The sequence below is a fragment of the Pseudochaenichthys georgianus genome, chromosome 15 (genome assembly GCF_902827115.2).
Source record: "Pseudochaenichthys georgianus chromosome 15, fPseGeo1.2, whole genome shotgun sequence".
NCBI classification, from domain to species: domain Eukaryota; kingdom Metazoa; phylum Chordata; class Actinopteri; order Perciformes; family Channichthyidae; genus Pseudochaenichthys; species Pseudochaenichthys georgianus.
The window spans coordinates 34,900,544-34,925,023 of record NC_047517.1 but is presented as its reverse complement, the minus strand read 5'-3'; the positions used below and the strand labels follow the sequence as shown (position 1 = coordinate 34,925,023).

At 41.8% G+C, this 24,480-nt stretch overlaps 1 protein-coding gene across 1 annotated transcript in view; it reads left to right on the top strand.

Annotated features, from left to right (window-relative positions):
- LOC117459435 (homeobox protein Meis1-like) overlaps window positions 1-24,480 on the top strand; it is a 100,837-nt gene that overhangs the window by 31,087 nt on the left and 45,270 nt on the right. Inside the window, exon 8 of the mRNA XM_034100213.1 lies at window positions 14,445-14,696. Within this exon, the coding sequence (XP_033956104.1) occupies window positions 14,445-14,696 (252 nt within the window). The remainder of the gene's footprint in view (window positions 1-14,444; window positions 14,697-24,480) is intronic.

Here is a 24,480-nt window from a genome sequence, read left to right as displayed (position 1 = left end):
AGTTCAAGCAGATACTTGGCATCTCATCAGGGTGCAAGTTCATCAATGTTTGGGCTCAGGCTCTGAGCGGAGGAGACCCTCAGGATGGAGTGAAGGTGCAATATACCGGCGGGCCAGATCTAATAGTAATTAGAAATTATCCTGCGGGCCGAAATTAAATCCACCACGGGCCTGATTTGGCCCCCGGGCCTCGAGTTTGACACATATGCTCTAGGGGAGAGTTCCCCAAACTCTGGCGCCTCTCGGTTCCTGGGGAAAAAGGACTTCTATCTCCGTCTTATTCCACTGTATACATACGGATGGATGACCTGAAAATAAACTCGTGCTGGGCATCTTTCCACGAATCAGCACCCGCCTCTGGAAACAGCTCTGTCACACCGTGTTTGTAAATTAGACGGTGTTTCCCCGCCTGTTGATTTGCCTTGTGATAACCTCAGAGTTGTATATCTGTATATCGTGGTGAGATCCATGGTGATAAGGGATCACAGATAGTTTCTGCACTCCTCCAAGTTTTATCGAAGTTGATTAATAACAAAACCTTTCACTGAGAATAAAACAAAAACAAGCTGTAAGTCATCTGCACGTCATATTGTGAGAGCTTATGCTTACTTTAAGCACATAAAATGCTTAGCCTTAAACCTTGTTTGGGTCTGAATCAGCTCTCATCATTTCCTCCAGCTGTTTAGTCAGATTCTCACCACTTGAGATAATGAGAGGGCACTTTTAGAAAACATCTGGATGCTAGGGTCACATCTTTTTTCCCAGTTAAGACTGCGGAGAAGTGAAAATGGGTTCATCTGATTAAACTTTAAAGAACTCCAGGAAGGTTTGATGGACAGTTTGGGGTATTTCCTGGTTATTTACCCCTTTGTTACTGACAACCAGTGCTTGTTTGTATAAACGTTTCAGGCTGAGATCCTGCATGTGACAAATCAACAAACTACTGCAATCCATACTCCTCCCTATTAGTTCCTGGACCGTAAAGTACAACGTTTGGAGCGGGGACTTTTCAAGGCCAGGAGCTCCAGTCAAATAGCCAAAAGGTAGACTCTGGTTGCTCTTCTCAGAAACAGGAAAACATCCAGAGTTTCAAAAAATGTCAATCCTGAGAAACTTCCGGTGGTGCAAATGCTGATGTATACCTACATGTACTGCTCTTTGCTTTCTATCCAGCGCAAACTAGATACACTGTCCTGTTGTGTATGCCAAATCCTTTGTTATTGCAGAAATCGAAAATGCCTCACTTAGTGTTTTCCAGAACAACCATCTGGTGTTTGGAAAAAAACAGATGTAGAAACCGACAGAAATCATTTGGCTGAATCACTATTGTTTTGTATCAGGGGGAACTTCTTTCTGATTGATGCTATTTTCCTTCATCATTCTCTATCCCTACCATCTAGTGATAATGCAAAACCAAAGAGTTTTCCATGGCCCTAGACATGTACAATTTGTCAAAAACATTTCAGACTATGTTTTGGAAAACAGTTCTTACAAAATACGTCTAAAAGATCTTAAAGTCAATCAAAAACATCCAGTTATTTATAGTCCTTTTGGAACAAGACCATATTTGTTCGATTTTTTTTATTCCCCACAATCCTGCCTTTGTCCTTCATCCAAATGCTTCTGTCTCAACCCAAAACAAGATGGATCAATTTATTGTACCCACACCCTATACCTCCCCAACTCCAAATATTCCTCCACTCAGAGTTGTGTGCCAGAGTCATAACTCCTCACAAGGTGGTTTCAGACAGAGTGCCGTAACTTATGTCACCACTGGAGCTAAATCTGAGCACGGCGGACAGCGCGATGCAAGCGTGTTTGAGATATACACCGGAGGATTTACTGCGTCTCATCTGAGGAGGCCGCGCTGGGGCTGTTCTAGATGTCTGTTTTGCACTTGTGGTCTGGGATGTCTTGATACGCACGTGGAGAGGAACAGAGTTACAACATGTTGAAGTTTCAAGGCTTTTATTGTCATCTGGACATAGAGTGTAGTTATGACAAAGAAAATCTTAGGTCACAGGCGCCTATAACATCTCTCAAATGTCTAGATTACTCTTATTTGATTTGCTGGAGCGTTATTACTTGTACTGTATGTCTCTGTATTCCAGAATATGTGTACGTCAGAGCTAAATGAAGCTATACAAGTTGTGTTCTGATTTTGAATACCGTACTTTTCGGACTATAAGCCGCGACTTTTCCCCCCATTTTTGTGTACAGCTAACGGCCACTAGGGAACCTCCTAAATCTATGGATTTTACAGGTACAATTAACCACCTTTAACTCTATGGGCTCTATGACCGGTCCGCGCCCGCCACCTCTAAGGGGCGGGCTCCAGCAGGAAAAGCTGGAGGCCGGAAAAGAGTGAGACAGGTAGCACGCCAAAGTAAAAGTGGAACCGAGAGACAGAACGAGAGCAAGACAGACGGACAATTTAGCTGCTGCGGCTTATATGCAGGTGCGCTTTATAGTCCGAAAAGTACGGTACTTAAAATCAAATAAAAAAATGAATGTCATGCTGAATTCGGAATCTAAAAACTGTGTACAGTAAGAGCACTTATGTTTGAAGAAAGTGATGAAAAGTCATCACTGGACCATACAGTAAATGAAAAAGCTCTGTCAGTCATGAAAACGGTTTAAAATTAAAACACATTAAATCCCATTTGGAGTATCTTTTAAACGCGAGGACACCATTGGCTTGAATCCTCAACTAAAGACCCGTTATCCATTACTCTTAGGCCATGTCATTTTGGGTTCACAGCGATATTATGATCTTTGCACTCAGACTTTGAACTTTATTATGCACCAACGATAAATACGCTTTTGGTTTAGTGTGTTTTGATCCTATTATTATTATTTTCTCAGATGGCGTCGTTTCAAGTTAAATGCGCTCGGTCGTTTGGTCACATATGCTGATGACATTTTAAGTCCTTTCCATGAAAGATGAATCAGAGCTTTATGTTGCAACTGGTGACCGAAACATGTGGGTGATGTTGAGGGAATGGAGTGAGAGAAAGAGGTCATGGAGAGGCTACGACCACAGATACATGTGGAAAATAAAAATGGTTAGACGGAAAACTTGAAGTTAAGAAGTTAGGTTACTACCATGTGGGTTGTGGGTGTTTGTTTAGACATGAATTCTGATCAGTTCTTATGTAAGATAAACATCCTTTTTCTTTACATTTCTATCCCATTGTCATGATAAGCATTTCTCTCAGCTGTTAGCATGATGTCAAATCATTAGCATCGCTACATTTTTAATGCTAACTTGAAATAAAACGGGTAATTTATGTGGAACATGTGTTTCCTTGGAACGGTATGCAGACATTCTTAGAACTATGAAGTTAAATTAAATCCATTTCAATATCCATGGTGCAACAAGAACATTCAATGTTTTTGATCTTAATAAATACTCTACTTGAAGCTGAAACTATTTGTTTTCAAAGTTAAACTAGACATACAAAAGTATCTTATTAAGTTCGTTGTGTCTGCTTTCTTTTTCACCTCCTATTTCTGCCTTTTACGTTCCTAAGAAAAAAAACTTGTGAGCGCGAGGGGTGAGGCAGAGGACACGGTGTCTTGTAAAACATATGCACTTAATATTAGGGTCATAAAACTTGTAAAATTAAAAGCTATTTTTGAAAATAGAAAGAGAAATATTTATGCGTCTGGCTCGGGATGAAGGTTGTTTTACCTCGAGGCAACGAGGCCCGCCGGGGCACAGGTAACGACTGTCAACAGGCGCTGGTTGAAGTGCAGTGGGGGTGCATGCTCTCCATGTCCAACCAGATGTCCACGTGTGTGACTGGGTTTCCCCTTTTCAGTCTGCGAGGGTGGCTAATGTCGGGGTTTCGCAAGAGCCAGAGAAATGGAGGGAGTGAGAGAAACAGCGTCTGCTCCTCATTATGAAAAGAGAAGGAAAGAAAAGTCAAGAATATTGGAGCTTTCAAACTGTTGCTTACGTTCAGACTCGAGTCACAGCTGCGCAAGAGTAGCTACCGTCACACAGAGCAGCCTCCCTGATGACAAGGGGAGGGGAAATGAGAGGAGAACAAAATACAAAAACAATGTCCACCAAGTCGGGGTGATTGAAAAGCTGCAAAAAGCAATTATGATTGTGAGAATTTGCAGACCCCTCGTCTTAGCAGCCAGCAAACATCGTAAATCGCGCAGCGGTCTCTGTTTAGGTTGTGTTGACCTCTCTGTGCCCTCTGGACCTGCTGGGCTCTCCCTGCCCTCAGCACTGTTGACATACACATGGAGGCTATTCACATGAACTGTAGGAGTTTTTAAAAATACGTTTCAATGACTGGTCTGCATTTGGCATATTAAAAACCATTTTAAGTTTCCATTCAGGTGTTTTTGAATTTGGGAATTTCTCCTTATTGTCTTGCAATCTTTACTTTTTGATATCAGTCAAGAACATGTCATATCTTTAACAGACAAGGATGCCTATGTGCTACCATCTCCCAGGCTTTGGATACTTTTCACTATTGCTTTTTTTTTAATATGTCACATGAGGATATGCCTTGGGAAACTTAACTTGTCCGTGTGTTCAGCTAATCAGAGTTAGCCCATGCTTGTTCTATGAAAGGGCCCTCCTCCTCATCTGCATGATTTTAGTGACGATAGCGTAAATGACCCCTAGTGTCTTCCAGTCTTTGTGCCAATTCAGCACGAAGACTGGAAGACACTAGGGGTGGTCATTTTCAGGTCAAATGATGGTCTTGTTTGGGTATGGGTTGGACGAGGTCGCTGCTCTGATCTGAGGCTGCAGAGGAGCCTGTCGTAGACTTTGGCTTGTGGACCATTGATCCATTGTTTCTGATGTCCATCTGGAGATAAGGAGCTGGGATATGTTATGAAGATAGGATGTTCAGTCAAGCTTGTCCTGATATGAATCTGATGTAGCCTCATTTCAAAGTTATAATTATGGGTGTTAGTTAGTTTGTTAGTTAGCAGTCCAACATGCATTTGAGAAATCCCTTTAAAGATGTTATGTTATGAACATCTTTAACCCACAGAGTATTTGAAAGAGTCAGAGATGCATACAACCGCAGTCATAAGGACAGGTTTGTGTGAGAGACGCTCATGACCGCCTTTTGAACTGTAAAAAGAAAGCAGCTCTTTCAAGTAAATGTTTTAAGGGAAGACGAACGGATTACAATTCATGTACAAACGTGTGGCAGTTACAGCTCTATTTTACTACATGCTTTTGGAGAGGGATAGGCCTATACACATTTTAAATGCAACATCTGAACAGATGGGAGCCCATACTTTCAACATATAACAACACAATATTTCTAAGCCAACATGGAGACTTAAAAAATGGTTGCATAAATGAATATTTTTTAAGTAACCTCCTCATGTTTAAAGTAATATATGTGTACAATATTAGACATTAAAGGTAGGGTAGGTAAGAATGGAGAAACCAGCTCGAGTGCGCTAGAATTTGAAAATACGCAGCCGAAAGAAATCTGCCCCTTCCTTCAGACTTCCTCACAGAGCCCCTCCTCCAACACACGAACGCGCACATGACCAATGAGGGCACGAGATAAGTTTGTGCCCCGATGGAAGGCTGACAGGCAGGTAGGCCATCCAGTTACTTTAGCTGGGCCGGCTCAGATGATTGGTCGTGCTTTTTACAGCGCCATGGCTAGATGAAAATGTATTTATTGTCAAAGCATTTCATATATTCATTGCTATCGGGATGTTAAGAGCATTCCATGGAATATAACAACAAGTGTTTCTGAAGTGAATTACCTACCCCACCTTAAGTGTAACTATACTCGAGAGTTGAAGGCATGTATTGCGACTTCACAAAGTGATAGTATATTTCAAACTGTATATGTCGTATCGTACCTTTTAACAATGTCTCTCTTCAGCTTCCCTATCCGCTTTTGAACATGCATTTTTACTATCTATCTGGTCATTGAGTATGAATGTGCAGTATAATATAACACGCCTAGCCTTTTCCGTCCTGTCACCTTGACACAACTCTTGGAGTGCCATGATGTTTTGAAATAATAAATACAAACACACACACACACACACACACACACACACACACACACACACACACACACACACACACACACACACACACACACACACACACACACACACACACACACACACACACACACACACACACACACACACACACACACACACACACACACACACACACACACACACACACGCGCACGCTCGCACGCACGCACGTACACACACACACACACACACACACACACACACACAAAACGGACATGGTCTTAACATACACCTCTGCACACCTCAGCACGGCCAAAACACACTAAACATTTACGACCTCAACATTCCTGCAGGGTCGAGCACTTTATCAAATCCTGCACATTCTGGTTTCAATTACACAGCCGATTGTGGAGAGCGGTTATTTTAGCAGGTTCATTTGGCCCAGTAGGGGAGGTCGAGTCTTTTTGCTTAACGCGCCATCCCCTGAACGCAACTGGGCATTCCTTTGTGGACAGACGCTGCCTTTCCGCCGGCTACAGATGGCAAGAGACAAATGATCGTGCAGCTAGGATGTGAGCAGATGAGCCGCGGGTGTCATCACACAACTGTCTCTCTCAATTTCTGTCCTCCTCTGGTCTTTGTCTTCCTTCCAGAGGCAAATTATCAAGCATGTTGCTTCCTTCTACCTCCCTCATCCGTCTTAAACGTTACGAGGATAAAAAAAACTATTCTCTTTGTATCCCTCTGCGGCTTTCCCTATTTTCTTCTCTCCGTTCTCTCTCTGACTTTCTTGATCCCTTCGTCCTTCTCTCCGCCTCACACCCTCGCCCTCCATCTCTCTCCTCTCGCTGTGGTAGAGTGGTGATAAATCCCTATTTTATTGCTGGAGAATTCCTCTCTCAGGGCTGACAGCTCCCCACGTTCTGAGACACTGCTAGGACCATACCCAATCCTCCCTCCATCACTCCATCTCTGCCTCCATCTGGCCCTGATTACGGAGAGAGAAGGAAGGGTGGAGGGAGGCATCACACCATTACACCCTGAGAGAGGGAAAGGGAGAAAGGAAGGAGGGATGGTGGGAATGGGTATGAAGGAGAAGAAAGAGGATGAAGAGGAGGAGGAAGAACACCAGAGGGGATAAAGGAGAAAATAGGGATGCAAGAAGAAGAACAAAAGGAGACACAAGGAAGACAATTGAGTTGGCTTGGAACAAGAGGTGTAGAAATTCAAAGGACATTTTGTATTTCCTTTCATTTGATTACATTTTTGACTGAAGTACATCCGGTAGTGTTTGAATAAGGAGCCCTCTTTGTTGGGATTCAAGTAAACTGTTGGTTATTAAATGGACAAGATTTAGTATCAAAGTTATAAAACATATATAAAAAGGCTTTTGTTTTGACAAATCTCCGAATAAGAGGCTGATGAAAACATGCAGTCATGCTGTTATGGGGGCTTTAAAGCGAGGCTCGAAACAAATCAATGGGCTGTTTTTTTCACAAGGAAAACATTCCTGTGATGTTAGCAGGGCAGTGAAGGATCGAGGGGAAGGAGACAGAGGAAAGGAAATAAATGAAAACAGAACAAGGAACAACAGGTGACTGCACCGAGATAGATAAATGTCCACACAGAGCCAACCCCCCGCTGGTTTTAGTGTGTATTCTGCGATAGACAAGACGGCCCACAAGAGACGCAACACAGGCTGATACTGTATGCACGCTGCCGGGCCTTTGAGGGGCTTTTCTTCTGCACTCAAACGTCACATTAAGGGTTGGTAGAATGTTTGTTGGAAACACAAATTAAATTGTTTGGTTATATTATGAATTATGCATTTTAATTAAACATTGCAGGTGTGTGCATTTCAGATAAATGATGTTGGCTTGATATCAGTTTTGGCTGCATATTTCCAACGCGGCACAGCCACTGAAACAGCAGCTGAGTTCTGCTAATGCAATTGAAAAGTGATAACGGCCATCATTTGGGTGGAAAGTGGCTAAATGAAGAAGAGATTTGGAAGACTGTGCGTGTGTGTGTGTGTGTGTGTGTGTGTGTGTGTGTGTGTGTGTGTGTGTGTGTGTGTGTGTGTGTGTGTGTGTGTGTGTGTGTCCTGGCAGGCCGACTCAGTGCAGCAGGTGCCAGAGGAGTGTGTAATAAACACAACTGCTTTGGACAAGCTGGCCTCTCACATCAAACGATGTGTTTTGGGCGATGTCCACCTCAGCTTTTCACACGATCAACACTCAGCAGCGGTGAAGCTCTCGAGAAAACACAACTAATTAATAACACAGTTACAGCGAGTCCACATGGGAATAAAAGCCTGGTTCGGCTTTAGTCATGGCTGTGTTGGTCCTGTATGGTGCCTGTAAACAAGGAGATAAATACAACAATACAAATTATTTTGATATTATTACAAAAGTATGCAGAAAAGTGATTTCAGTACCCTTTCATACGTATATGTGTGTATATGCTGTAGCTATTATTTGTTAAATAAGGGGCAACTTTAAAAAAAAAAGCAGCTCTTGTCAAATTAAATAACATTATGAGTTTATACCTGTTCTTGTGTGACAATAATATCCAGTTACTTTAAATTATATTATCTCATTATATGTTGGTGACGGTTTGCTGATTTAGCCCTTTTAAAAATAAACACAATTGCAGTCTTTACGCTAGAATGATTATAAATCAGGGTCCTCTGTGCTTAGCATCAACCCAGTTACAGAACATTAGGAAAATACATTTGCTTTATAATATTGTGCAATCAATATAAATGTTGATTAAAAAAATATATGCAGCATTTTAAAGCAGTACGCTGCACATTCTTCCCGTACAAAGGAAGTGGCCAAACAATAAAAGGGAATCCACAAGACACTGTTGACTAAGCTTGAAGCTTCATGTTAGATTATGAATCACCCCCCCCCTCCTCGCTCTGCCGCCACCTCCACCAAAATAATCAGGATAATTTCTATTCATTATTACACCTCCATTTATCTGCGAGACGAGACGTAGGGAGGACGGGGTATAACTCTGAGGAATAACAATACCATTAAAAAGCCTGTGCGGCAAATATCAATCATTGTTGCCGTTAATGTCCCTCCAGCCTATTCAGATGGCCTCTCTCCTTTCCTAATGTCCACCCATCTGTGTGTGTGTGTGGAAGTGTGTGTGGCGGTTATATTCAAAGCCCTTTAATCAACAATCGCTGCATCTGGGCTGGGTAATGAATGGCATTGTTTATAACCTCACTCCCGTATCGGGTGATAAATGCATTCGAGCCTAATGCTATCATTTAAATAAGAAATGAGATTGTGCCGGATTTTAATATTGAGGAGAGATTGTCTTAATGCACATTTCTTGGTTAAGTTGTTATGAGGATGTTTCATTTTGTCACAAAGCCAAAGGATTAAGACGAAAGAAAAACATGAAGTCGTTGTTTTGGATTTACGGTCTGGGACAATATCAGATACACAGATTGAAAGCAAAGCAGTTGATGAATCGAGTCACAAATGTGCAGACAAACAAAAACAATGCTCTGTGGTCATTACTCAGCGTGCAGCAGGTTTCTCTAAATACGCTGCACATCATTCCTCTATCACACGCGTGGTGTATGTGCAAAAGATCTCGTGTTTATTTTCCATTCTGACACATTTAGCAAATGTGCCTCGCCATGTAACACAGGGTCCTCTGTGTGCTCTGTCGGGGTGCAGGGGGTCGAGGAGAGGCACGTCTCGCTCAAACATCATGAACATTACGCGGGAGGTGTTATGAAAATAATATCACGCTCGGTTTAGATGAAATATTTCACGTGTTGATTGCTAAATGGACGACATAAGTTCAGCATCACTCACTTTGATTTCATTTTAATTGCAACGAAAATAGTTTGTTTCCTGTAGAAGACCTATAGGATTACCAACTAGACGAAATCATAATAAATAAAACGGTAAAGCTAAAATATCTTGATTTAATTGTTCAAAAAAGAGACAGGGAAAACATTTGTGTTTGACCGAGATATTAAACAGTGTGTGGACAGAGCACTGATCTTCACATTACAGTCCAGCTGCACACACGTTGTGTTTCAATACATGTTGAAGTATAACAACCTTTTTTTGGATTTCTTTTTACAGGATTAAATCCCACATATGATCCAAGAAAATCCCCCAATCCAGCATGTATCATGAAACAGAAAGAAAGATCCAGTGCAGACAATTTCCTGGCACTATTTCCTCAGTGACATTATCCCCCTGGAATAGCAGTGGCGTAGTGTTACAACCCGGCGTGTTGCCACAGTGGAATACAGATAGGGAACAGCTCGGCGTTCGACACCCGGGGACTCGAGCTGTCCACATCTTTGACGGTTTCTCAGCAGCCCCTGGCCCTTCAACTGTGAGAGATTCCAGCGCCAGATAGGGAACCCCCACCCCCCTAAACCTCCACACACACCCACCCACCGACCCTACTCCATATCAGGCAGAATCATTGATAAAGACAGCCATTCAGGGGTGACACTGATAGCCGCTCCAAAACCATTCGAAAAGTGATTTGCCTTCCATTGTAGCCACTGCTGCCCCCTTTATGACGCGCACGTGTCCAGGAAGACAAGAGATTGCTTATTCGGAAGGAATTAGGGACCTAATGAAATATTAAAAGCAATTTATCCTTACATTACTAAACTTTGAATTTGTTGGAGTGGATCGATTTAAAAGTAATTGCGTTTTCAAAAAGCCTCTCTTTTGCCATGTCATGTGAATTTGAGAAAGCAAATGAATATCTTTCCCAGTCGGTCGTGTCTACAGAAACTCAGCGTTTAGGTGATTTGGCAAAGAGAAGCTGCTGCACATTGTTCCAATCAGTGTTTTGAATAATTCAATAAATACACTTCCACTGATGGAGTTTATTTGTAAAGCATAATGAAAACCATAACTCATCGTGTGAAGCACTGGGACCTTTAAAGTCTTATAAAGAGGATATTGGTATTTGAATTGCCAACACATGACATGTCATGAAGTGACAATTTACGCACATAATATAAGTGGAGGTTGAAGACAATATGGATATTGCTATGAAAATACTAGCGTCTGAAATAAAGATCTCTAATTATTTACCACCAGAAGGTCTAGGCTGTTAATCTATGATGAAATGAATAAAGACGGGAAAAGTCGGTGCATTCTTTTGGCTTATAAAGAACGACCTAAAGTAGAATTATTATGATGATTTTGAGCATAATGTTGATGGTCATCAGAAGTGATAAATAAATGAATCAAAGCAGGAAAAGTCGGTGCATTTCAGTCGAAAGTAGAAGCAAGTTCTGATGATATTCTTGTGTGATGATGACGATCCAACATTAGAGGATTTGGTGAAAACAGCATCTGGACAGACATTTGAGAAGCTGAGCTATTCCTCTTATAAAGTGCAAAGTGTTTCATGATGGCTTTAATTTACTGCATCTGAAGGCCAACTCAGACATGAGACTGTCTCTCCTTCCGAGTCTCCCCCTGCCTCCCCCCTCCATCCCCATCTCTGGTCCAAATGAATGACGCCAGCTGGGTCGTGATGCCGGGCCCTGCTCCGTGGCATTGACAGCTGAATTATCCCACAGGCCGCGGCGGCTGATTATCAGCGGAGAAGTCATCAGGGCGTCCCAGCCTTCCCCCCCCCCTCAACTCTCAACCCTCCAATCCCCAATCTCTGTCCTCTCCCCGGTCCCCCCTTGTCACCCCTTGTCAAGAGAGGGACGCCTTCTCCAAGCTCGCAGCCCTGGTCCTCTTGACAGGTAATCTCAACAGTAACAATTACCGCCATTACTGGTGTCATAAACAAGTGGCCGACCCCAAGCCAGGGCAATAACAAAGGCTTTATAATTCACCATGCAAGGCCATATAAATACATGCCAACAGGTAACAAGTAATCTAGCAGAGAGGATGAGGGCCGGAGCTCTGCACTGTGTGTGTGTGTGTGTGTGTGTGTGTGTGTGTGTGTGTGTGTGTGTGTGTGTGTGTGTGTGTGTGTGTGTGTGTGTGTGTGTGTGTGTGTGTGTGTGTGTGTGTGTGCGTGTGCGTGTGCGTGTGTGTGTGTGTTACAAAGAGCTGTGTGGGTGAAGGGTGAGGATGCAGCAGCAGATTGGAGTCGAGGCTGCAGACACACCCATTAAGTAAAAAGGATTTTAGTGTGTGAATGCGTTTGACTGTGTGCATCATATTTGTCCGATGTTTAACTGCAGTGAGGCCATTTTTCAGGCTATTGATGATACCATTTCCTCTGAGGATGTTTTATTGATTTTTAGCATTTTATTGATTAAGCAATAGAGGCCGTACTTCACTGTAAATCTTTGATTATGAGAGAGACAGAGATGGCACTCAGATGCATCAAATACAAATCTTGAATATTGACGAAAGAACAAAATCCTAATGGGGACAAAACAGAGGCATTATAAATTATATTAGTACAAATCTATTATATAAAAGAAAACTGATGCATTCAAACAAAAAATCACTGCATCATAATTATAATAAAAACGTACAATTATAATGGCAATTGTTCTTATTTACAACATTATTTATTACTTATATTAATTGTAGTAATTTTGCTTGGTTCGTTGTAAATTTCACGCAATTATTTAGCACAGTAATTTACGCCCAATAAATCCACCCAAGCGTATCGTGCCTCGCCATTAGAAGTTTGGGCAGCTTGCCTCCTCTCTCAGAGCAAACAAGGCCCTGCAGCGCTAAAATAATCTGAGACTCCCTAATGAGGAGAGCTGAGCAGCAATTAACACGTGTCAAAGTCGACATCATCAGGTGCCACTCTCCTTTTCTTCCCAACACTCAATGGGTTTGTTTCTCCTTCAAGCCGTTTCCTCTTGTTTATTCCACCCGAAAGCGACGCTGGGAAAAGAGCCTTTTCCATTTCTGATGCGCTTCACTGTGGCGCGTGGAACGACCACTGCTTAACGCCGTCGAAATAGTCACGCGGCCGTCTCGCCTCATCCTTTATTCGTGTCTTGTTTTTCTTTGCAGCCGCAGTGGGAAGACAGGCCGGTTTACGGAGCGAAGCTGCGAGAGAACACACAGCGAGGAGAGAGCTGCGGCAATGTGAAGTCTGCATGTTTGATACAAAATAAAATACAGATAGATTACATTATTATTTTAAGACTAGCAACAGGTCAATACAATGATTTAAGATGCCTTTAGATTAATTGTTTTAAATGTGTGCGACAGGAGTAATATTTATTTTAATAATACTCTGTTTTAATGCATCATGTGTTTAAAACAGCAAATGGTTTGTAAAGTAAAATAAAGTACACCTACAAAAGGATGATAATCATGTAGTAAAAAGAAACTTGGGAAAAAATGGGGGAACAATTTAAAAGGATAACTGAATTTAAAAATAATTTTCATTTTAGTTTCCTTAAAAAATAAAATGTGATGCATTTTACATTCTCAAAGAAATGATAATGTTTGTATTTAATATTACAAGCACATTTGATAATACTAAACCACATTTAGCATCAGATGTAAATATAATTACAATGACCTTTTAATTGCTGACAAATGCCTTTTATTACAGAAGTAAAACAGGTCATTTCACTTACATCCCGTTACAAATGCCAAAGCCTGATTATTAAACAGTTGTTTACATTTCCAAATGAAGTGTCAAGAGAAGTTACTGTCAAATGACTGTTAACAAAACTGACTTTCATTGACACTTGGGGGCACAATGTGAGTTCAATGCTGAGCTTATTTTTTATTTCTAGGCTAAGTCAGGAACATTTGGATAAGTGTGCACACACATTTGAATTAAAGAAAAATAAATCTACCTAGCAACAGCAGCTCAAAAACACATGCAAAGCATCGTGTAGCAACAAACTGTCAGCTAATGTGTGGAGTCGTTTTCATCGCTCTCTGCTCTCCTAGATGCGGGGTGAAGAAAAGGAAAAAGGAGAAAGGAGGAGGAGATGTTTTGTTGTCTTTCTTCTGACCTGAGCCGCTCATCTTCCTCAGAGCTCAGCGGGAGCTCGGCCGGCGCTCGCTCGCCTACCCAGGGTCCTTTTTGGTGTGTGCATATCATTTGCATACATTTCTCGAGGCCTCGCTCTCATTAAAGCCTCGTCTCACAGATTCCCCCCCAGAATCCTGCTGGTCCTCGCAGCCGTGAATCCGTACCTGTGGTGGTGGCGGCCGCTGTGGCGTTGTCCTAAAGCGACCAGACGAGGGTGAGAAGATGGGGGGAGGAAAGACAGAGGAGATGTATAGGAAGAAAGGGCAACAGTTTCTGTGCAGGGAAAACAAAAGAGAGGAAGAAAAAAACTGCAGTCAAGAGAGGGAGAGGATAAATGAGTCCTCTGTGTGCGGTGGAGCACTGTCTCCCTCTCTCTCTCCCCCACTCTGTGCATGTCTCGCTCTGCTTCTGACTCTTGAACCAGGCTCCATTTTGTGTTAAGCAGCCCCTTCTCGTGACAGATCTCTGCTGGTGTCAGGGGTCAAAGTTGAGGACAGGGTCAGCTGTAACACAACATGCGAGGACACTCTTCAAGCTCTCTCTGTCTACCTCCAAAAGGTGCCCTCCATCACTCCGTCCCCCTCGGCCAAAAAGTCCTTCAAAAGCTGCAGGGCGATGAAATACTCATCAGAGACCAACACAGACAATGCGTTGGCGGGGCATGAGGCTTCAGGTATGATCCAGGAAGTCCATTTTGATAAATACATCCACAAGTTAGAAGGCATGTCTGCCACCGACGCTCTTCACCAGGATTTATAAAACTCTGAGACCAGATTTGACAGAAGTGGAAAGTTATCAAAGTGAAAAAAGTAGAAATACTGCGTTAATGTTACCAGGAATACCGAATGTGGGCTGGTGCTTTCTTTTACTGTCCAAGGCAACATTTATCCTGATGATGTTGCGTTGCTTTCTGTAAACATTTGAGTCAAGATTTATTCTTTTAAGAAACGATCCTGCTTTTTTTCTAACATGTCAGCCCTGTTGTATCGTACACACGTGGTGATGTCCGTGAAAATGAATAAAAGGATTGTGTTTTTCACCTTGCTAATGTAGGTGTGAACGCAGCTGTGACTAAAGATTTTCATCGTCATAACAACGCTGTAGCTATGTACATAATAAAAGCCTTGAACCTCGAAATACTTTCCCACTTCCCAATCTCACGCCCATCACTTTCCCACTGAAGACTTTTAAAGGCAAAATGATCTCTTAAAGCAGCTGGGAACTGCCGTTTTCAACCATGTTCACGTATCTTTGATGTGGACTATTTTCCACAGTTGGTTAACACACATTTGGTGAGTATTGAATAATAATAATTGAATGAAAATAAACTACGGTGGCTGTCTCGATGTACGTGAAGGAACAGGTCGCACGCTGCATTGGTGTGGCTTGTTGGTGGACTCAACATTTGTTTAGACAACAATGGAGGTCTGCGTCAACGAGAAATACAATCAGTCTTTGGCTGGACAGAAAAAAATAAACATTTGACCAGCCTTTCCTTTGAAGCAGAAGGAAGAGTTGCTTCTAAACACGGTGTGTCAAAAACACGACACACCGAAGGAATGTATAGACATACTGCATGTGTGTAAGGCTAGCACGGGCATGGACTCACACGAGAATGCGTCGACACATCGTACAAACATGCGGACAAACCACATCACTCAGACCTCCACACCGCTGAACATAAGTGCAGGCGAAAAACAGAGAGGGAAAAAATGATGAAGTCGGACTTGAACATCAAACAATAAACAGTCCATTAAGTCTCTGGGCGGAGGAGTGAAGGGGGTGAAAGAGGGAGGGGGAGGCAGATATCAGGGGGGGGTGGAGGAGTGATGAGAGTTTATTTAAAGCACGGTGACCCCGTGGCCGAAGGCTGCCTCGGTGCAGGGATGAATAAAACTTTAATGGCTCATAAAACACAGCGACCCCTTCTCAGAGCCCGGCTTCACAGAGTTTATCCCTGCCGGGCCGGCCAATCAGATCGCTTCAATCTCCAAACATAGAGAGGGGGAGAGAGAGAGAGAGAGAGGGGAAACAGAGGAGAGTTTAAGAGTTGAACTTTTAGAAGAAATTAGTTTGGTTTGAAGGGTGAGAATAGAAGATGGATATCAATTTCATGTTAGTGCATACAACAAATGAAAGTAGAACATATCTCATTTGATACCAAGCATTACCAGGGAATACAACAATTTAAAAAGTGAGCACAACTTTTGGTTTTGATATTTGTCAAGAAGCGTCCTGATGCAGTCAAGAAATGTTTCTGCTCTTACCGAAAAGGACACATGTGTAGTTTCTGTTCGGACACAGCATGTGATTTAGTGTACTTTGGATGTTCTGTAGGTCCGACTGTAACCAATTACCACAGACGTGAGATTAAAAACTTCGATATGACTCGTCAAGAAAGCGTATGAACACATGAACAACACTACTTATTTATTGTGAAACCATCAAGACTAAAGGCGTGAGCAAACCTCAGTAAAGTCAGGAGAGGTATGGAGAGAACAAGAGGACGAACACAAGCTCAGCAAAGAAGAGGAAAGAGGATGTACGCCATTGATGAAAGAAGAGGATTTGGGCTGTGGCAGTGGAGGTAGGAAAAGAGAAAAATGGAGAGCAGCGTGAGAAACGACGGCGAGGCAGAGGACACCACAGATGTGACCGAGCTATTTATCCTGCTAGAGGTTCACACACACACACACACACACACACACACACACACACACACACACACACACACACACACACACACACACACACACACACACACACACACACACACACACACACCACACACACACACACACACACACACACACACACACACACACACACACACACACACACACACACACACACACACACACACACACACACACACACACACACACACACACACACAGAGCCCCGAAACCTGTTTTAGCACAACACTGCAAAAGGTGCAAACTATCAGCAGTGGTTTCATCAAACCCATGTGAACTGTACTTTCTGCCAGGCACCATTTGCTGCTCTGGGAACGGGCCTGCGACCGTCTAAAGCTGAGGTGTCACTCCACGCCGCCGTCACCCCGGGGTGCTGGGATCTGTAAACAAGCATCTGTCACCTTGTTTAACCCTCGGCCCTTTTCCTATCCTCCCCACTTCACTCGACCTGCGACGTTGCTTAAGATTCCAGCAGTCATCAAGGTGACATGTTGAAAGTGTTATTTGTATTTTTAGTCGACACTTTTCCCAGGATTGCCTGATTCGAGTCTACTCCCATTGTGTGGCCTACATTTCCCAGAGTTCTTTGCACAATCACAAAAAAGAAGTCCGGGTTTATCCCAGTAAGAAATAATTGCGATGTATTTCTCGGCGCTAAATGTGTCTTTAAAAATGTAAAGGGGGGTTTGATTGCATCCTTAACGCAGTCATTTCCTAGTGAAGTTGAAACCTTTGTGCACATGTTCTTTGTGCATGCATGTGAAGTGAGAAGAAAGGCCACGAATCAAAGCAGATAACTGATTTAAAAAATGGCAACACGCGGCAAAAAAAGTAGAAAAAACACCTCCTTTAAGAGTATTTGTTGTGCGAAGTGTATGTCCCTCTATTTGGCTGGATTAGACAAAATGTTGCATGTGTGTGTGTGTACGACAGTGTGTGTGCTGCAGTCCGCGACCCTCCCTCTCTCCCTCTCTCCCTCTCTCCCTCTCTCCCTCCTTGTTGAGCCCAGCGGGAGTCATTCTCAGGTCACGGGACTGTAAATATACACAGTTCGACCCCAGAGCCATAAATCACACCAACAGCCTGAACTCCTACACGGACAGATAGCATGAGACAGACTTGATACGGCTGCTGCAAGAGATAATAATAGCACACATTCACAGCTAACAGTGACACTGATCATTTTAACACAACTAACACTACAACTGCTGTTACACACACAAGTGTAACTAAGACACAGTGTGACGACACTCTAACATGCACAGTTTCACTTTGACTGTAATATACACTTCTTTATAGCCACTGTTCCCACTTTAAGCTTAGCGAAAAGTCAAAAAACAAAAGTCCTTTCCTCCACATTTTACTGTATCTGCAACCTCCACTGTTACTAACATTGTCATTGCAAACACACAGATGTGCGTACGGTAAACACAAATGCAGATCAAGTGAAAGTACATTATAATTATGTCGACTCATGTCAAAGTAAAAGAACCCATAAATAACTCGGAATAAAAATAAAACTTTAAAAAAAAAATACTTAGGTAGTATCGTAGAAGGAACTGTATTTCATTCATATTTATAATTTGAGTATATATAGTATTAGTAAAACAAGTGTGTAGCCCAATGTAAAAAAGTAGAAGTACACACATGTGTTGTGCTTCTTAACTTTAAGAGTAAAGAGAATTGTTCAAGACCACTTCACTTAAATTCAATTTAAAATAAGTATGTTACAGTATGTCAGCATTACTACCCACAACTGCAAATCTGATTTAACACTATTAATAATTCATCATCCGATCATTTATATTAATTCAATGCGATGAAATGTGCATTATTCAGATGAAAGTTAAATCATATGTAATGTTTATGAGCAAATGGAATCATGGAAAAGAGATATATTGTCACACGTGCATATCCCAAGTTCAATATGGACTTTTCAAATCTTAAAGATAGGACTGATATACAGTATATTAAAATGTTACCATTACTATAGTCAGACAGCATTACTACTATTATATAACCAGTACATTTAGATGTGGATCCACTACAGTGACTTCTCCATAACACCTGCATTATACACATCTCTAATACTGTATGTATGCTTATAAGTCCCAATGATAGTTGTAATACTGTATGCTACTTAAGGTAAAATATAATAACTCCCTTTAGCTCTTCTGAAAGCATCCTTACTATTTTCAGTTGTTATATTTTTATCAGAGGGTGTAAATGACAGGACATTTATACAAGGATAATAAATACACAGGGTGGCTGAATATTGATGATCGTGTGTATGGAAAGGATACCTGCCAAAGCTTGTCGTTACTGCCAGGTGTCGAGCAATATAAAGAAGACGGTTAAGTTTTAAATATAGCTTTAAAATCACGCATCTCTCATTCTCACACTTTGCAAAAGTGTTTTACGATTCAGAAGGTATTCCCGCTTTGCTTCAAGGCTCTTTTAAATCGATTTTTCATCCTTGTAAAAGACAGAGCTGACTTTTTACTGAATGTCTCTCAAGGAGGGCAACTTTTAGAAAAAAAATAACGAGATAAAAGGGATTTTCAGAGTCATGTTTGGCAGAAAAATGAAAGGCAAGTCAGACATTGTGCCAAACCATAGTTTCTTAAGCCCTGTTGTCTGTGGCAACACATTGTTCAAGGTTAAAAACAACTTCATAACTGATGTTAATTAAAACAGAACTTTAAAATGTGCATTTGTCATGTTGAGACAGGAACTTTGAAAGGCAACGATACATCACTTTTACAATCCTTTTGTACGGTGGCCCACAGGTGCAAATGGGTTACAGCGGCCCAACACATTTCCATCTGGACAAACGTGGTGCAGTTCTAAAAACTATGCAAATAAAGAAACCCAAAAGTGCGGAAACATACAGTGTATGCAAATTAAGAAACATCTTCACCTATTTGACGAAACATGTGCAGTGTTTACTAAAAGCGCATAAACGAAACGCTGCTCGAAACGCAACGTAAACCAGGGGACACTAAGGAGTTATTCACACAGCTGGAATGGAGCGCTTGTTGACGTTCAGGGATTATAAAGTTGGCCAGCTGACATTGTCCTGCATGAAGCCAGAGGAAATGATTAAACTGTCAAGTGTTCATGACGTACTAGTCCAGATGTCATCGTCACATTGTTGCAACATTTAGTTTAAAATCTTGGAAGCTACATACAGTCGGTCGTTAAAGTATTTTTTCCTGATGGCTTTGTCAACTTGTGCAATTGTTCACGTTTGTCACTTTGACGATGTTCCCCAAGCTGCCTGCTCTCATCTAAGAGTAAATACCGAGAGATTAAGAAGGTCGTAGTATCTTTAAAAGGGTTTTAAAGAGTGCTGCACTTTTTAAGTCATGGTCGCCATACGCCATTCCTGCAATAAATACAAGTTAAATAAATCTCTACGGTCAAAGCATGGTCCGCTATTACAGTTACATTAATGTCAGCTCCTGTCCAGAAAATCAGCTAAAGACTGCAGTCATCCAGCCTTTAATGATAATGACCGAGTTCTACTTGACCTCGCCATACGCTGGAGTTTCCATTACTAGATTACCCAAAATAATATCATTCATTATGTCATCTATAATTGCCACTCTCTGGATCAAAGGTGCGAAAGTGGAATACAATATGGACGTATTTTATATTCAACACCCAAGACCAAATAAAACTGAATCTCAGCTGTACATCATCCCCTGATATCAGGGGCAGTTAACTTGCACTGCATTACATTTACATCATTCCTGCTGTGATCTCTGCGGCGCTAAATGTTTCTGCGGGCATTAACGCGTCATCAAAGTGTCCGAAATCCTAGAGGGGTTTGATCTTCCACATCTCTGGAGGGTCCGTGGACGCAAAGCCTACAATTATCTCTCTGTTATGTCAAGTGCGTTTGATGCAACAATTGCTCGCTTCGGATTGTTCAGAGCTATCGGGTTCCCATGTGAAAACACAAGGACTATGACATCACCGCGTCACTTAGCTACCACACACACACACACACACACACACACACACACACACACACACACACACACACCACACACACACACACACACACACACACACACACACACACACACACACACACACACACACACACACACACACACACACACACACACACACACACACACACACACACACACACACACACACACACACACACACACACACACACACACGCTAATTCAAGGCGTTAAGCATGCAAGGCAGACAGTTAGTCGGCCTGTGGCTTCATTGACTTCCATTATTTAACAAACCAGGGGAGTATTTTTTCGGAAATGCAGTACTCTTGAAATGCGTCACCTTAATGGCACCGGTAAAGTGAAAATGAGTCATTCGTTGTCAACGTGAGAAGGATTTTTGTTACGTTTTTTTATGAAACGGTGGATCAATCAATATAGATTTTGTTTGAGAATGTGTTTCGTAAAAGTGAAGTGACTTGTCTGTCACTACTCGGAACGTGCCAACAAAAAACAGGACAAATATATTGCTTAGCCACGGGTCGAAAATGTGTTCGGTGTCTATTACAGTACGTTATGTTAAATGGCCCTTCATCGAGCAATATACAAGTTATAGTTGAAGTTATATTACTTTTCCTTTAATCCAGGACCAGCAGAAAACAAACAAAACAAGGGGTAAACAAATCACCTGGTAAAAGCATGAGAAAAAGCTTGTTCGTAAAAATAATCATTTAACTTCTTAATTCAATTGATAATAATATATGTAAAGCATTAAATACCATGTTTCCTATTTTTAAATGTAGCCACACCATAGGTAACACAAGTATGTCTTTGTTCAAGTTTGACAAAAATCTTTTAAGTTACATCAAAATGATTTGTTATACGTGTAACTTCGCAAAACAATTAAAAAGGAAAGGAAAACATTGTTGAGATAATCCTAATAAATGTAGCCTCTGATTTTATCACACGCCAACCACAGAGGTCTTCATATAGGACTGTCATAAATTCATAAGAACACGGACATGACCTTGTGTATAACTATAGAGGAAGTTAAACCATTGTTGTATCAAACCATAATTCATCATCTCACAGCGGCCATTATTCATCCCCTCTCCATCCGAACGCTGACAGTTTCCCTATCCATTAACTGCCACCATCAACCGCAGCGGAATAACACACACTTTCACAAGAAGGCACATCCAGCTATAAATTACTAAGCAAATGCAAATATCACTTCAAACTACACAGCGTGAACTTCACCGCTGTCATTGGAAACGTATCCCGTCACTGCTGGAAAAACACGGATACTGCGAGGGGTAAAGAAGCCATCTCGTCCTATTACAACAAAACCAACCCGTCCACTTATCGCCAGAGGCTTATATTACAGTACAGGTATGCAGGCAGGTACATGTTGGACATGAAGCTGAACAGTTATGACCAAAGCTAATACTTACTAACAAACTTTCTTACGGGAAATCTCACACATGGGTCCTAATCTCAAGCTTCCTAAAACTTGTCTGGTGTCCCATTTCAAATGACTCTATTATGTCTTATGATTGTACTTTGATTTAAACTTGTGAATAAATAAATGATGGCTTATTTTTCTATTATTTTCTTTCGGGGTCATACAGTACAGTAGTAATGCTGGTATTTTAAGGTCAGAAGTGGAATATGGAATATATATTAATTTCCTTAGTGTTTACATGGAATCAAATGTCCTAAGTTCAAACTAAACATGCGTTTGTAATTTTTAAATAACGACACATTTTTAAATATTTGAAAGACTAATTATGACGCACACATGCATACCATCAAAAATAGATTTGTATTAAAAATTAAATTCTTAATTAACCTTTTTTGTTTGTTTGATAAATAGGTTATTTGAGTTCTCGATGTTTGAGCTGAGAAGAGCTTTAAACTAGACTAGCTGATTGTTGTCCCGTGTTACGAGCACAGTGGAGAGTTACTAGTGAGCGCCGGCTGGTCAAAGCACTTTCTCACCTCGTGGTTCAGCAACTTGAAACTCTGAATGTGATCTTTGAGTGGCTCACACACACGCTCCCTGTCTTTGTATTGGTTTTGATAAAAGGCCTGGGAGGTGGGGTAGTGGAGTGTGTCAGCTCCCGGAGTAGGCTTACTGTGCTGGGGAGATGCACAGGGCCATTACACACGACCTCTGACCCCTGCAGGCACCCTGAGGTGAAATGACGCGGGCCTGGTCTTACTCAGCTGGAACAAGGGAGAGGAGCGAGACACAGGGTGAGTGTGTGTGTGTGTGTGTGTGTGTGTGTGTGTGTGTGTGTGTGTGTGTGTGTGTGTGTGTGTGTGTGTGTGTGTGTGTGTGTGTGTGTGTGTGCTGTTTGAAGATGTGTATATGCATATATGCTTAAATGTGTTCATACATGCACTGATGTGTGTGTGTGTGTGTGTGTGTGTGTGTGTGTGTGTGTGTGTGTGTGTGTGTGTGTGTGTGTGTGTGTGTGTGTGTGTGTGTGTGTGTGTGTGTGTGTGTGTGTGTGTGTGTGTGTGTGTGTGTGTGTGTGTGTGTGTGTGTGTGTGTGTGTGTATCCCACTCCTCATATAAAATCAGCCAGGCACCCTTGGAGCTGCAGGCCTGTCCCGTGGCGATGCAGATGTGACGGTGGGTGTAAAATATGAATTTTAATCACAGCCACCTTCCTCCAATTACCAGCCAGTGACCCTGACGGGGATCTGTCTGCAGTTTGGATGGAGGAATAACAAAGCATATGAGAAAAGTACGTCAGATTTATTTTTTGCATGACATAAATGCATGCAATAACAGAATTAAAGTGTGTTTAGGGTCAGAGGATGTATTATACCTGCTGTATACATTGTTTTTTAAATGATTTCAGAAATGTGAGAACTGTCACAATCAGTTGTTGGCCTTGGTGACAATTCTGATGTTTAGTAGTGGTAGTAGTATGTTCCCATAGATAATTTGTCTAAATGTAATGTCACAATAGTAAACCTCAAAATATTATATTTGAAACCACAATTCAGTTAAAAAGAAGAGAAAAAAAGATACTTAAAGGGGACCTATCATGCAAAATGCACTGTTTGATGTCCCCGGTGTGTCGGGGGAACTCACGCAGCAAAATAAAACCCTCTCTCTTTTCCTCCGTACCCAAATCTTTTAAAAACGGGTGTACAACGAGCGGCGGCGGACCCACAGACAGTTGCTACCAGAAACAATGCCTGACGTGTTTTGGACGTCTTTGTTTACATTAGCAAGCCTCGCTAACACTCAGAGCTAACCTGTACTGGAGAGCACGTGTTCAAAAAGCAGGAAATAAAAAAGGAACTGTTGTGATAAACCCGCAAGAGAAAAAACATTTGAACTCCATACTATTTCAGAAATAATCCTTGACATGGTTTAGAACAGGATGGCGTTTTATCACAACCGAATGTAACTTTATTTTCGGTAGAATTCTGATCAGGCATTAGCTCCGCCTCCTCTTTTTTTTTTTTTTTTTTAAATCCGCGTTTCTCTGACAGGGCTGCAAAAGAGGGGTTTGAGCAGTATGAGGCATGGCTACAATGGGGGATCTGTTTGGTATTTTGAAAAAAAAACCTCCCAGACATGTTTTGTATAGCCCTGTATGGCCCTACAATATATGTTTCAAATATAGCACGATAGGTCGACTTTAAACTTGACTTACAGCCTCAAAGCTGTGCCGAAATGCCGGAACAACAACACATTTGTTTAGATTTTAGGTTCAAGGTTTTTACTTTAAGACTTGTAATTGCAGGAATATGGGGCGGTGGTGGCGAAGTCGATAGGGACTTGGCTTGGCAACTGGAAG